Source organism: Oncorhynchus kisutch, unplaced genomic scaffold (genome assembly GCF_002021735.2).
Source record: "Oncorhynchus kisutch isolate 150728-3 unplaced genomic scaffold, Okis_V2 scaffold1549, whole genome shotgun sequence".
Taxonomy (NCBI): Eukaryota; Metazoa; Chordata; class Actinopteri; order Salmoniformes; family Salmonidae; genus Oncorhynchus; species Oncorhynchus kisutch.
The window spans coordinates 1-16,632 of NW_022263494.1; the positions used below are offsets into that span (position 1 = coordinate 1).

Consider the following 16,632-nt stretch of genomic DNA (forward strand, 5'->3'; position numbering starts at 1 on the left):
CACTGAGCTCAGATCAGATGGTTCAGCATAAAGAAATAGCACTGAGCTAGATCAGATGGTTCAGTATAAAGAAATAGCACTGAGCTCAGATCAGTTGGTTTCAGCATAAAGAAATAGCACTGAGCTCAGATCAGTTGGTTCAGCATAAAGAAATAGCACTGAGCTCAGATCAAGATGGTCAGCATAAAGAAATAGCACTGAGCTCAGATCAGTTCAGTTTCAGATTGTTCAGTTCAGAAAGAAAATAGCACTGAGCACCTCAGATCGATGGCCTCCAGTATAAATAAATAACACTGAGCTTAGATCAGTGGGTTCAGTATAAAAGAAATAGCACTGAGCTCAGATCAGTTGGTTCAGTATAAAGTGCTCTATCCCAGTGGGTGGTTGGCTACATGCTAACTCTACAGGCTCCGTCCCAAATAGCACCCTGTTCCCTTTATGTGCACTACTTTTGACCAGGACCTCATAGGACTATAGTCAAAGTAGTGCCCTACATAGGGAATATGGTGCCATTTAGGACTGAAGCAAGCTGGGAGCCTGTTGTTCAGAAATACATGCATCCATTGGATCAATTAGATTAGAGCTAATCGTGTTATAGTAAGGTTATAGCCACAGAGTTGAAGGTTATTCAACAGGGCCCCATGCATCTTGTGTGTAATAAGGCACTCCTGATCTAGTAATTAAAGGGGTTCTCCAGCCATAGTTCCCTAGACACATTGTCTACATTGAATTTCACTCCTGATCTAGTAATTAAAGGGGTTCTCCAGCCATAGTTCCCTAGACACATTGTCTACATTGAATTTCACTCCTGATCTAGTAATTAAAGGGGTTCTCCAGCCATAGTTCCCTAGACACATTGTCTACATTGAATTTCACTCCTGATCTAGTAATTAAAGGGGTTCTCCAGCCATAGTTCCCTAGACACATTGTCTACATTGAATTTCACTCCTGATCTAGTAATTAAAGGGGGTTCTCCAGCCATAGTTCCCTAGACACATTGTCTACATTGAATTTCACTCCTGATCTAGTAATTAAAGGGGTTCTCCAGCATAGTTCCCTACACATTGTCTACATTGAATTTCACTCCTGATCTAGTAATTAAAGGGGTTCTCCAGCCATAGTTCCCTAGACACATTGTCTACATTGAATTTCACTCCTGATCTAGTAATTAAAGGGTTCTCCAGCCATAGTTCCCTAGACACATTGTCTACATTGAATTTCACTCCTGATCTAGTAATTAAAGGGGGTTCTCCAGCCATAGTTCCCTAGACACATTGTCTACATTGAATTTCACTCCTGATCTAGTAATTAAAGGGGTTCTCCAGCCATAGTTCCCTAGACACATTGTCTACATTGAATTTCACTCCTGATCTAGTAATTAAAGGGGTTCTCCAGCCATAGTTCCCTAGACATATTGCCTACATTGAATTTCACTCCTGATCTAGTAATTAAAGGGGTTCTCCAGCCATAGTTCCCTAGACACATTGTCTACATTGAATTTCACTCCTGAGGAGTATTTCCTTCCCAGCATCCACTGGGCTTAATACACAAGGTTAAAACAAGTTCCTTGCCTATTGTAATATTATGTTCAGAAGGCATTTTGAATGTCTGGTGTCCTGATCCTGGTGTGTACGTAGCCTACAGTAAACCATCTCTCCTATCATACCCGACAGCAGGGTTCACAGATAGGTCCCGAGGCCCCTCTGGGTGCACGTTTTTAGGTTTGTGCCCTAACACTAACCAACTCATCATCAAGCTGGATTACTTCAATTCAGCTGTGTTGTGCTAGTAGGAAAACCAAAATGTGCTCCCAGGAGGTGGGTCAGACAGAGTTCAGGAAACACTTCCCTTTATTTAACTAGGCAAGTGAGTTAAGAACAAATTCTTATTTACAATGACGGCCTACCGCGGCCTAACCTGGACAACACTGGGTCAATTGTGCATCGCCCTATGGGACTCCCAAGTACGGCCAGTTGTGATAAAGCCTGGAATCGAACCAGGGTGTCTATAGTGATGCCTCTAGCACTGAGATGCAGTGCCTTAGACCGCTGCGCCACTCAGGAGCCCAAGGCTGCTATTTGAATTTGTTTGGTGTGAACCCAGAGTTTCCCCATCACTTTAGCCAGGATCTAAGATGGACGGGGTTGTGGTCTGGGTCAGTAATACCAAATCAGCAATGAGAAGAGTGCTCACTCACTCACTCACCCTCGGAGTGGTTCATTCGTGTCTAACCATTCATTAAACGAGGACAGCAATGCTCTTAGCACCTCTCTGTCACTAATTGGATGAGCTCTTTCTGTTAGCCGACAACAGGCACTTAGCAACCGATGTTTAAGGCAACTACAAAATACAGGGTTGCCATGAGAACAGGAAATGAGGTGCTTGGAGCATGATGGGTAATTTGTCCCTGGTGAAAGTAACGCACAACATACTTAGTCTTACTTGCTGTCATGGAAATATGTGTTGTCAAGGATACCATAAATCTCTTTAATGAAATGTAATGCTTGTATTTCCATACAGTGTGTAGTAAATGAATGTTACTGCAAACAATAATAAATAATGCCCATACTTGGGCAAAGTTAAGGTCATTATTATACTGGTAGATAAAACATGAAACCTACAAGGGCTCTTAAATGTCGTTCAAGGTTTTATAGATTTGTGCATCAAAAAAACACTCTCATATAACTTCCTAATCCTTGTCCCATTATCTAAATCATACATAGATGTCCCAAATGTTGCCCTATTCCCTATATAGTGCACCATATTGCTCTAAAATAGGGAATAGGGTGCTATTTAGGACTTATCCATAGAATCACTGCTACTCATAGCACATTACCAATCTCTAGTCGTCTGTATGATTTGTGTAGAGTCAGGCATAAACTGCTCGTCTCTCTGTTCCTCAGGATGACAAGGACCTGGTCCATGAGTTTGTGGTGTCTGAAGGACTGACATGTCTATCAAGGTCGGAGCTGAAGCAGACCAGAACTACCAGAATTACATCCTCAGGGGTATGTACAGACCAGTAGTAACTCTCTCTCACACACCACACACACACACACACACACACACACACACACACACACACACACACACACACACACACACACACACACACACACACACACACACACACACACAGCTCTGTCTCCTGTCCCGGTCCCCAACCCCTCTCTGTACAACACATGACTACATGGCAATCGAAAAATCTATTTATTGTATTGTCACATATACCAGATACTGTAGGTGCAGTGAAATGTGTTGTTTTAAAAGGGTCAGCCAAAGTAGTATGGTGGCCTGGGAGAAAATAAGGGTTAAGTGCCTTGCTCAACGATGGTGTCAATCAGAGATGGTATCAATCAGGGATCGTATCAATCAGAGATGGTATCAATCAGGGATAGTATCAATCGAGGGGATAGTATCAATCAGAGATGGTATCAATCAGGGATATATCAATCAGAGATGGTATCAATCAGAGATGGTATCAATCAGGGATAGTATCATCGGGATAGTATCAATCAGAGATGACATCAAATCAGAGATGACACAATCAGGGATGACATCAAATCAGGGATAGAGTATCAATCAGAGTTAGTATCAATCAGAGATGGTATAATCAGAGATGACATCAATCAGAATGGTAGCAATCAGAGTTAGTATCAACAGAGATGACATCAATCAGAGATGGTATCAATCAGAGATGGTATCAATCAGGGATAGTATCAATCAGAGATGGTATCAATCAGGGATAGGATCAATTAGGGATAGTATCAATCAGAGATAGTATCAATCAGGGATAGTATCAATCAGGGATAGTATCAATCAGAGATGACGTCAATCAGAGATGACATCAATCAGGGATGGTATCAATCAGGGATAGTATCAATCAGAGATGACATCAATCAGGGATCGTATCAATCAGGGATAGTACAATCCGAGATGTATCAATCAGGGATAGTACAATCCGAGATAGTATCAATCAGGGATGACTCAATCAGGGATAGTATCAATTCAGGGATGACATCAAATCCAGGATGGTATCAATCAGAGATGGTATCAACCAGAGATGGTATCAATCAGATGGTATGAATCAGTGATGGTATCAATCAGTGCTGGTATCAATCAGATGTATCAAACAGATGGTATCAATCAGTGATGGTATCAATCAATGTATCTGTCTGTGGAGGTCAAAGGTTGACCATGTTAAAGTGTGTGTGTGTGCGTGCGTGCGTGTGTGGTGTGCATTGAGGTCTACTTGTGTTTAGAGGTTGGTAGTGATGGTAGGGGGACTGGAGGGGGTCAACACACCCACTACAAGGTCACGCTATTATTTACAGGCGGATCTGTTGCTACGGGGCAGGTCACACATGCTTAAGCGCCCAATAAAAGTCCTGGCAGGATGTTGTAGTTCAATGAAAAACTAATTCCTCTCCTCTCTCCGCGCTCTCTCTCTCTCTCTTCCTCTCCTCTCCCCCTCTCCCTCTCTCTCTCTCTCTCGTCTCTCTCTCTCTCTCTCTCTCTCTCCTCTCTCACCCACTCTCCTTTTCAGTCTCTCTCTTTCGCTCTCTGTCTCTCTCACTCACTCTCCTTTTCAGCCTCTCTCTGTCTCTCTCTCTCACCGACTCTCCTTTTTCGCCACTCTCTCTCTCTTTCTCCTGTCTCTTAATCTCTCTGTCTCTCTCTCTCTCTCTCTCTCAACCACTCTCTTTTTCAGCCTCTCGCTCTCTCTCTCTCTCTCTCTCTCTCTGTCTCAACCACTCTCCTTTTTCAGTCTCTCTTTCGCTCTCTGTCTCTCTCACTCACTCTCCCTTTTCAGCCTCTCTCTGGTCTCTCTCACCGACTCTTTTTCAGCCACTCTCTCTCTCTCTCTTCTCTCTCTCTCTTGCTCTTCTCTCTCTCTCTCTCTGTCTTGCTCTCTCCTCTCTCTCGTCTTGCTCTCTCTCTCTATCTCTGTCTTGCTCTCTCTCTCTCTCTCTCTCTGTCGTGCTCGCTCTCGCTCTCTCTCTATCTATCTTGCTCCTCTCTCTGTCTTGCTCTCTCTCTCTCTCTCTCTCTCTGTCTTGCTCTCTCTCTCTCTGTCTTGCTCTCTCTCTCTGTTTTGCGCTCTCTCTTTCTCTCTGTCTTGCTCTCTCTCTCTCTCTCTCTCTCTCTCTCTCTCTGTCTTGCTCTCTCTCTCTCTCTGTCTTGCTCTCTCTCTCTTCCTCTCTCTCTCTCTCTCTCTCTACACTCTCCTTCTTCAGCCTCTCTTTTGGAATAAAATACGTTTTGTCGCTTTATTGAGAATGAAGTCAGGGAGACTTTATTAATGACTTTGGGCAGTGATACAGGCTTGGAACTGAAACGATGTCTGAAGAAGACTGATGCTTCAATACATGTTGGGTTACACAGCCCAGACACCTCTTTGACTTTGCTATTCATTTATTACATTTAGCTTAAACAAGAGGGATAGCCATATCTCATAGTGTGAAACAACACCGTAAACGACCTTCATTAGCTGGTATGGTTCACATGTTATGCCTAAATCACATCAGGTTCTCCACATGTTGATTCAATTAAGTTGAACATTATCCAACGTGTTTCCTCTGTCTGTCGGACTTGTTACTTCCTGACCTGTTTGAATCAGAATAAATCAAAGGGGTCAGAGAGGATGACTGTGACACAAACACTGATATAACCCTTCTGGACGGGCTGTCAATGTGGCCTACAACCCCTCATTGACCTCATTGTATGGTTAGGGATTTGACCTCTAACCCCAGCATCTCCCTTTTTAACTTGGTCTCTGAGTCAGACAGATAAATCACACGTTGTTGCCTCTCAATGTACAAACAAGCCACAGAGAGAGGAGGGAAGATATAGAGGTGCTGAGAAAGAGAGAGGGGGGGAGAGAGAGGGGATAGAGATAGAGGTGCTGAGAAAGAGAGAGGGGGAGAGAGAGGGGGATAAGAGATAGAGGTGCTGAGAAAGAGAGAGGGGGAGAGAGAGGGGGATAAGAGATAGAGGTGCTGAGAAGAGAGAGGGGAGAGAGAGGGGGATAAGAGATAGAGGTGCTGAGAAAGAGAGAGGGGGGGATAAGAGATAGAGGTGAGAGAGAAAGAGAGAGGGGGATAAGAGATAGAGGTGCTGAGAAAGAGAGAGGGGGAGAGAGAGGGAGAGAGGAAATAGAGAGGGGTGAGAAAGAGAGAGACAGCAAGCAAAGAGAGAGGGGAAAAGAGGGAGAGAAAGAAGAGAGAGGGGTGAGAGAGAGAGAGAGAGAAGGAAAGGGAGACGGGGAGAGAGAGATATGCAAGGAAAGGGAGACTGGGAGAGAGAGAGAAGGGGAGAGAGAGAGAGAGCAAACAGAAGAGAGCGAGAGAGGAGAGAGAGAGCAAGACAGAGAGAGAGAGAGAGAGAGAGAGGAGAGACAAGAGAGAGGGAGAGAGAGAGAGAGAGGAGAGGAGAGAGGAGAGAGAGAGAGAAACAAGACAGAGAGAGAGAGAGAGAGAGAGAGAGAGAGGAGAGAAGAGGACACAAGACAGGGAGAGGGAGAGAGAGAGAGAGAGAGAGAGAGAGAAGAGAGGAGACAGAGAGAGGAGAGAGAGAGAGGGAGGAGGGAGAAGGGAGAGAGAGAGAGGGGGAGAGAAAAGGGAGAGAGGTAGAGAGAGGGGTGAGAGAGAGAGAGAGAGAGAGAGAGAGAGACACTCACAAGGAAAGGGAGAGGGGAGAGAGAGGGTGAGAGAGGTATGGAAAGAGAGAGGGTAGCGAGGGAGAGAGGCAGGGAAAGAGAGCGGGGTGAGAGAGAGGAAAGGAAAGAGAGAGAGAAGACAAGGCTCTTAGGAACCTAAAAGTCCACCACATAAAATAGCTATAGATGTCACTCTACTCTGAGTTAGGAGGCCACTTCATAAAGTCACCCCTCTTTAACCCTCTCCTTTGTATTCCTTTTCTTCCTCCACCACTCTGTTGAGGACTTCTAATAGAATGTGGGTGGAGTCCAGGAGGCTGCCCCGCCCTATCCTTCTTTTCCCACGTCTTCCCTCATTACCATGACAACCCTGTACTATTGCTTGCCCGATCCCAAAAGCCCTTTAACCTGCTTCAACTCCTGACTTTAACCTGCTTCAACTCCTGACCTATTTTCTCATGACCAACTGAGGAAATGTAGTGTGTAGATCATTCTCCAGTGTACATGTGGAAGACACACATATATACCCCCCCCCCCCCCCTCTCTCCTCTCTCTCTCTCTCTCTCTCTCTCTCTCTCTCTCTCTCTCTCTCTCTCTCTCTCTCTCTCTCTCACCACACACACACACACAGGTCAGAGCTGGTGTGTTTAGATATGCCTGCTTTACCGCTGATCACCTCCAAACTCTGAGAGAACCTCTGTCCCAGGGATTCCCTGGTGGGGTGTAAATAAGATCCCTGAGATCCCTGAGACAATCCCACGTGTGCACGTGCACATACACACACACACACACACACACACCACACACAACACACACACACACACACACACACACACAGGGCCAACAACGCACTCAGCCAAGCATAACAGCATGACGAGTCCAGGCCAAATATAAATGATTATTTTGGTATTAAAGGGATCCTTCCCCAGAGTCAGATGAACTTGTGGATACCATTTGTATGTCCTGAGTGCAATTTGAAGGAAGTTGCTAACTAGCGTTAGCGCAATGAGCAATGGTATCCACGAGTTAATCTGACTCTGGGGAAGTGGATGAGGGTTTCATTGCCAAAATCTCTAAGTTTCTCTTTAAGCATTGCTTATACTTACCCCGTGGGCTTTGTCATAAACACTCTTCACGTTTAGAGTTTCTATGCTTCAACTAAAGGTCAGAGCAGCCAAACTAGAAAGCTGTCTGGATAGAGTGGATGGACTGCATACAGATGTAGGATCTTAATTTGATCACCCTGCTGCAGGAGAACTTTCCTGCAAAAAGGACATTTCAAACTTGTACATCACATTAACAACATGTAGTTACACCCTACACCCACATCACATTAACAACATGTAGTTACACCCCTACACCCACATCACATTAACAACATGTAGTTACAACCTTCACCCACATCACATTAACAACATGTAGTTACAACCCTACACCCACATCACATTAACAACATGTAGTTACAACCCTACACCCACATCACATTAACAACATGTAGTTACAACCCTACACCCACATCACATTAACAACATGTAGTTACAACCCTACACCCACATCACATTAACAACATGTAGTTACATCCCTTCACTACAGTTACACCACTACACCCACATCACATTAACAACATGTAGTTACAACCCTTCACCCACATCACATTAACAACATGTAGTTACACCCCTACACCCACATCACATTAACAACATGTAGTTACAACCCTACACCAACATCACATTAACAACATGTAGCTACATCCCTTCACTACAGTTACACCACTACACCCACATCACATTAACAACATGTAGTTACAACCTTTCACCCACATCACATTAACAACAACATAGTTACACCCCTACACCCACATCACATTAACAACATGTAGTTACACCCCTACACCCACATCACATTAACAACATGTAGTTACAACCCTACACCAACATCACATTAACAACATGTAGTTACAACCCTACACCCACATCACATTAACAACATGTAGTTACAACCCACACCCACATCACATAACAACATGTAGTTACAACCCTACACCCACATCACATTAACAACATGTAGTTACATCCCTTCACTACAGTTACACCACTACACCCACATCACATTAACAACATGTAGTTACAACCCTTCACCCACATCACATTAACAACATGTAGTTACAACCCTACACCCACATCACATTAACAACATGTAGTTACAACCCTACACCCACATCACATTAACAACATGTAGTTACATCCCTTCACTACAGTTACACCACTACACCCACATCACATTAACAACATGTAGTTACAACCCTTCACCCACATCACATTAACAACATGTAGTTACACCCCTACACCCACATCACATTAACAACATGTAGTTACAACCCTACACCAACATCACATTAACAACATGTAGCTACATCCCTTCACTACAGTTACACCACTACACCCACATCACATTAACAACATGTAGTTACAACCTTTCACCCACATCACATTAACAACATGTAGTTACACCCCTACACCCACATCACATTAACAACATGTAGTTACACCCCTACACCCACATCACATTAACAACATGTAGTTACAACCCTTCACCCACATCACATTAACAACATGTAGTTACACCCCTACACCCACATCACATTAACAACATGTAGTTACAACCCTACACCCACATCACATTAACAACATGTAGCTACATCCCTTCACTACAGTTACACCACTACACCCACATCACATTAACAACATGTAGTTACAACCTTTCACCCACATCACATTAACAACATGTAGTTACACCACTACACCCACATCACATTAACAACATGTAGTTACAACCCTTCACCCACATCACATTAACAACATGTAGTTACACCCCTACACCCACATCACATTAACAACATGTAGTTACAACCCTACACCCACATGACATTAACAACATGTAGTTACACCACTACACCCACATCACATTAACAACATGTAGTTACACCACTACACCACTACACCCACATCACATTAACAACATGTAGCTACATCCCTTCACTACAGTTACACCACTACACCCACATCACATTAACAACATGTAGTTACACCACTACACCCACATCACATTAACAACATGTAGTTACACCACTACACACTACCCCCACATCACATTAACAACATGTAGTTACACCACTACACCACTACACCCACATCACATTAACAACATGTAGTTACAACACTACACCCACATCACATTAACAACATGTAGCTACACCACTACACCACTACACCCACATCACATTAACAACATGTAGCTACATCCCTTCACTACAGTTACACCACTACACCCACATCACATTAACAACATGTAGTTACACCACTACACCCACATCACATTAACAACATGTAGTTAACAACCCTACACCCACATCACATTAACAACATGTAGCTACACCACTACCACCACATCACATAACAACATGTAAGTTACAACCCTACACCACTACACCCACATCACATTAACAACATGTAGTTACAACCCTACACCCACATCACATTAACAACATGTAGTTACACCACTACACCACTACACCCACATCACATTAACAACATGTAGTTACACCACTACACCCACATCACTTTAACAACATGTAGTGTACACCACCTACACCCACATCACATTAACAACATGTAGTTACACCACTACACCCACATCACATTAACAACATGTAGTTACACCACTTCACCCACATCAGATTAACAACATGTAGTTACAACCCTACACCACTACACCCACATCACATTAACAACATGTAGTTACACCACTACACCCACATCACATTAACAACATGTAGTTACACCACTACACCCACATCACATTAACAACATGTAGTTACAACCCTACACCACTACACCCACATCACATTAACAACATGTAGTTACACCACTTCACCCACATCACATTAACAACATGTAGTTACACCACTACACCCACATCACATTAACAACATGTAGTTACACCACTACACCCACATCACATTAACAACATGTAGTTACACCCCTTCACCCACATCACATTAACAACATGTAGTTACACCACTACACCCACATCACATTAACAACATGTAGTTACAACCCTACACCACTACACCCACATCACATGAACAACATGTAGTTACACCACTTCACCCACATCACATTAACAACATGTAGTTACACCACTACACCCACATCACATTAACAACATGTAGTTACACCCCTTCACCCACATCACATTAACAACATGTAGTTACACCCCTACACCCACATCACATTAACAACATGTAGTTACACCACTACACCACTACACCCACATCACATTAACAACATGTAGTTACAACCCTACACCACTACACCCACATCACATTAACAACATGTAGTTACAACCCTACACCACTACACCCACATCACATTAACAACATGTAGTTACACCACTACACCCACATCACATTAACAACATGTAGTTACACCACTACACCCACATCACATTAACAACATGTAGTTACACCACTACACCCACATCACATTAACAACATGTAGTTACACCACTACACCCACATCACATTAACAACATGTAGTTACACCACTACACCCACATCACATTAACAACATGTAGTTACAACCCTACACCCACATCACATTAACAACATGTAGTTACACCACTACACCACTACACCCACATCACATTAACAACATGTAGTTACACCACTACACCACTACACCCACATCACATTAACAACATGTAGTTACACCACTACCCCCACATCACATTAACAACATGTAGTTACACCACTACACCCACATCACATTAACAACATGTAGTTACACCACTACACCACTACACCCACATCACATTAACAACATGTAGTTACACCACTACACCACTACCCCCACATCACATTAACAACATGTAATTACACCACTACACCCACATCACATTAACAACATGTAGTTACACCACTACACCCACATCACATTAACAACATGTAGTTACACCCACATCACATTAACAACATGTAGTTACACCACTACACCACTACACCCACATCACATTAACAACATGTAGTTACACCACTACACCCACATCACATTAACAGCATGTAGTTACACCACTACACCACTACACCCACATCACATTAACAACATGTAGTTACACCACTACCCCCACATCACATTAACAACATGTAGTTACACCACTACACCCACATCACATTAACAACATGTAGTTACACCACTACACCACTACACCCACATCACATTAACAACATGTAGTTACACCACTACACCACTACCCCCACATCACATTAACAACATGTAATTACACCACTACACCCACATCACATTAACAACATGTAGTTACACCACTACACCCACATCACATTAACAACATGTAGTTACACCACTACACCCACATCACATTAACAACATGTAGTTACACCACTACACCACTACACCCACATCACATTAACAACATGTAGTTACACCACTACACCCACATCACATTAACAGCATGTAGTTACACCACTACACCACTACCCCCCACATCACATTAGCAACATGTAGTTACACCACTACACCACTACACCCACATCACATTAACAACATGTAGTTACACCCCTTCACCACTACACCCACATCACATTAACAACATGTAGTTACACCACTACACTACTACACCCACATCATATTAACAACATGTAGTTACACCACTACCCCCACATCACATTAACAACATGTAGTTACACCACTACACCACTACACCCACATCACATTAACAACATGTAGTTACACCACTACACCACTACACCCACATCACATTAACAACATGTAGTTACACCACTACACCCACATCACATTAACAACATGTAGTTACACCACTACACCACTACACCCACATCACATTAACAACATGTAGTTACACCACTACACCACTACACCCACATCACATTAACAACATGTAGTTACACCACTACACCCACATCATATTAACAACAGGTTCCCAATAGGGGATAAGACCAAAAGTATGTGAAACATTGCAGACACTTTAACCAGTAGATATTTCACTCCTAGCTCTCCTCACACTCCTCTCAGTTGTATACTAGCACCATCACCTTCAACACCCCCCCTCTCTTTCTTCTCCTTCTCCTTCTCCCCCTCCATCCCTCTCCTTCTCCCCTGCGGCCAGTTAACAGTCCCTGTGTTGATGTGGTGAGTGTGTCGGTCGGTCCAGCGCCGGGCCAGGCCCCTCTGTGTAACGGGCCCCTCACACCTGGCTTCCATGCAGCACTGAGGTTGATTGACTCCAGGGCAGCCCTGCTTTTCTCAGACCCAGGGGATGGGGAGAGCTGGCTAGCATTCTCTTTATGACCCTATCAATGTGAACTGTGGACGGGACTGAGGTCTCCTTTGCAGAGGTTACTGAGTCATCTGGTCCACAGCACACTAACCCTAATCCTTACTCGCTCTCGCCACACACACACACACACACACACACACACACACACACACACACACACACACACACACACACACACACACACACACACACACACACACACACACACACACACACACACCCTAACCCTAACCCAGCCATGGCCCCTGACATACTACAAGAGCACTGTGTGAGAGGTGTGAGGGGGGAGGGGGACAAAATGGAGGGAAAAGTTAGGGCAATGACATCCAATGATATTTGAGGCACTAGTGGAGTAAAGTTTACTTAGTAAAGTTTAGTTTAGTTTTTTAGGATCCCCATTAGATACTGCACATGCAGCAGCTACTCTTCCTGGAGTCCACATTAAACCGACAAATACATTACAAGTTACAGAACGGTTATAGACAAGAACAACAGAAGATATTACATTACATTCACACATTTATTACACTTTTTTTTAATAGTTATGTATTGGAAAGACACCAAGGCACAACAAAAATTATATTTACACACTATTCATATATACATGTTCATATTCTTATATACAGTACAGTAAACTAGTGTTAGTTTACGTTTTCCATTACTTTTCCCCAAGACTAGTTAGACACATTCTTGGTTCGTCATGCAAAGCCTTGTGCTTTGAGTACTTACAGCATAGTTACAGAATTGTTGTGTTTCTTGGAGAGGACATTTGTTGAACTTCTGAACGTATAGGAACATTCCTCACACACCTGTCATAGCAGCTGCAGTCCTGGTTACAGTATGTATGAAGAATTGAAACACCTTCTATACTGATATTATTCATCCCTGTGAGGAAAACCTCATGCATCCTTCCCTGTCTGCAACCTACATACAGTACCACACCTCGGTTCAAATAGTGTTTGTTTTCTTTAAAATACTTTACTTGTGCTAGAGTGCTTGATTGGGGCTCCCAGGTGGCTCAGCGGCCCAAGGCACTGCATCTCAGTGCTAGAGGTGTCACCCTGGTTCGAATCCAGGCTGTATCACAACTGGCCGTGAGTGGATGCCCCATGGGGCGGCGCACAATTGGCCCAGCGTCGTCCGGGTTTGGCCAGTGTAGGCCATCATTGTAAATAATAATTTGTTCTTAACTGACTTGTCTAGTTAAATAAAGGCAAAAAAAATAAATGTTTTTAAAAACGAATATAAATGCATAAAATAAAGGGTGTATGAATTTGATTTTGCTTGGTGCAATGAATCCCGATGAACACTCCCAAAAGTGCAAGCCCTCCAGGCATGCAAAATTAAACACTAAAAAGTATTTGAAAGAAAACAAATACTATTGGAACCCATCTATGTAGATTCCAGTGCTGTAGCTGTCTGACAGGTGTAAATGTAATGCTTACGCAGACGGAGGGGAGTTATGTTGTACTCTGTCCAGAAGTATCAGCATATCAAATACGTTAAGCCCCACAATTCATTACGAGTTCTGTCCCTCTCTCTTACCCTCCGCCTCGCACCCTCTCTGTCTGTTGGCTGTGGAGGACCGTAGAACGTTGCTACCATTGTGAGATCTCCTGCTTTTAATGACACGCCTGTTAGAGTCTAGCCATAAGTTAAAGCACCCGGACTTCCTCAAAGCAGGGGGAGCTCAGCAGAGAGAGAGAGGGGGATGTGTCCCAAATGGCACCCTATTATCTATGAGCCCTGGTCAAAAGTAGTGTGCTATGTAGGGAATAGGATGTCATTTGGGACGCACACAGGGAGATGGGCTCTAGTCGAGTGTTTCATAACCTCTTAAATTGTCGGAGAGCTGGAACACTGCTCCCAGTACAGCCCTTAATCTGGGATTTTAGTTTCACACTGGACAGAAGTTATTCTGTCCCCACACCATGGTTGGAGTTCGATATATTGTATTAGAAACTGAGTGGTTCCTGCCCTGAATGCTGATTGACTGACAGCCATGATATATCAGACCACATTCCACAGGTATGACAAAACGTTTATTTGTACTGCTCTAAATACATTGGTAACCAGTTTATAATAGCAATAAGGCACCTTGGGGGCACCTTGGGGGGCCAATATACCACAGCTAAGGCCTATGTCCAGGCACCGCATTGCATTGCATAAGAACAGCCCTTAGCTGTGGCAAGGTGCGGCCTTGCTGCTCCCCTCCCACTGGTTTGTGCAGCAGGTTGGCTATGCTGCTCTGATATTGGCCATATACCACACCTCCGCTGCTCTGATATTGGCCATATACCACACCTCCACTGCTCTGATATTGGCCATATACCACACCTCCTCAGGCCTTATGGATTGACCAGTCTTTAGCATAGCATACCAACTCAAACCATACAACTGAGCAAGTCAGTTAAGAACAAATTCTTATTTACAACGACGGCCTACACCGGCTACACCCGGACAACACTGGGCCAATTGTGAACCGCCCTATGGGACTCCCAATCACAGCCAGTTGTGATACAGGACTGGAATTGAACCAGGGTGTCTGCAGTGATGCCTCTAGCACTGACATGTAGTGCCTTAGACCACTGCGCCACTCGGGAACCCTTAATGTGATCACTCTGTAATGTTAATGTGACCACTCTGTAATGTTAATGTGACCGCTATGTAATGTCACCACTCTGTAATGTTAATGTCACCACTCTGTAATGTTAATGTCACCACTCTGTAATGTTAATGTGATCACTCTGTAATGTTAATGTGATCACTCTGTAATGTTAATGTGATCACTCTGTAATGTTAATGTGACCACTATGTAATGTCACCACTCTGTAATGTTAATGTCACCACTCTGTAATGTTAATGTCACCACTCTATAATGTTAATGTCACCACTCTGTAATGTTAATGTGATCACTCTGTAATGTTAATGTCACCACTCTGTAATGTTAATGTGACCACTCTGTAATGTTAATGTGACCACTATGTAATGTCACCACTCTGTAGTGTTAATGTGATCACTCTGTAATGTTAATGTGATCACTCTGTAATGTTAATGTGATCACTCTGTAATGTTAATGTGATCACTCTGTAATGTTAATGTGATCACTCTGTAATGTTAATGTGACCACTCGGTAATGTTAAAACTGGCCTAATACACCCTGACATACAGAAACAGTTTGCTGAAATACTTCAAATGCTGGTGCAGCCTTGCTGCTCCCCTCCCACTGGTTTGTGCAGCAGGTTGGCTATGCTGCTCTGTTAGGACGCCTCCCAAATGGCACCCTATTCTGTTTATAGTGCACTACTTTTTGACCAGGGTCCATAGGGCTCTGGTCAGAAGTAGTGCACTATAAAGGGAATAGGGTGCCATTTGTGAGGCGTCCTAAGTGAAAGGCCATGTGTGGACGGGGTAACAGTAGTGTTGGCGGTCCCGGTTGTTCTGTCTGGCTCTGTCCTTAAGGAGGGAGACCCCTACTGTGCCCCATCGGATAGATAAACATTTCCATACTGTATTAGCCTGACTAAGTCTGTGTGTGTGTGTGTGTGTGTGTGTGTGTGTGTGTGTGTGTGTGTGTGTGTGTGTGTGTGTGTGTGTGT

At 43.6% G+C, this 16,632-nt stretch overlaps 1 protein-coding gene across 1 annotated transcript in view; it reads left to right on the forward strand.

Annotated features, from left to right (window-relative positions):
- Positions 1–2,906: 2,906 nt before the first annotated feature.
- Positions 2,907–16,632, forward strand: part of LOC109877983 (FH1/FH2 domain-containing protein 3) — a gene marked incomplete at its 3' end in the record, with an annotated part of 49,207 nt that continues 35,481 nt past the window's right edge. The window contains exon 1 of the mRNA XM_031818678.1: positions 2,907–3,008. Coding sequence (XP_031674538.1) covers positions 2,951–3,008 — 58 coding nt within the window. The remainder of the gene's footprint in view (positions 3,009–16,632) is intronic.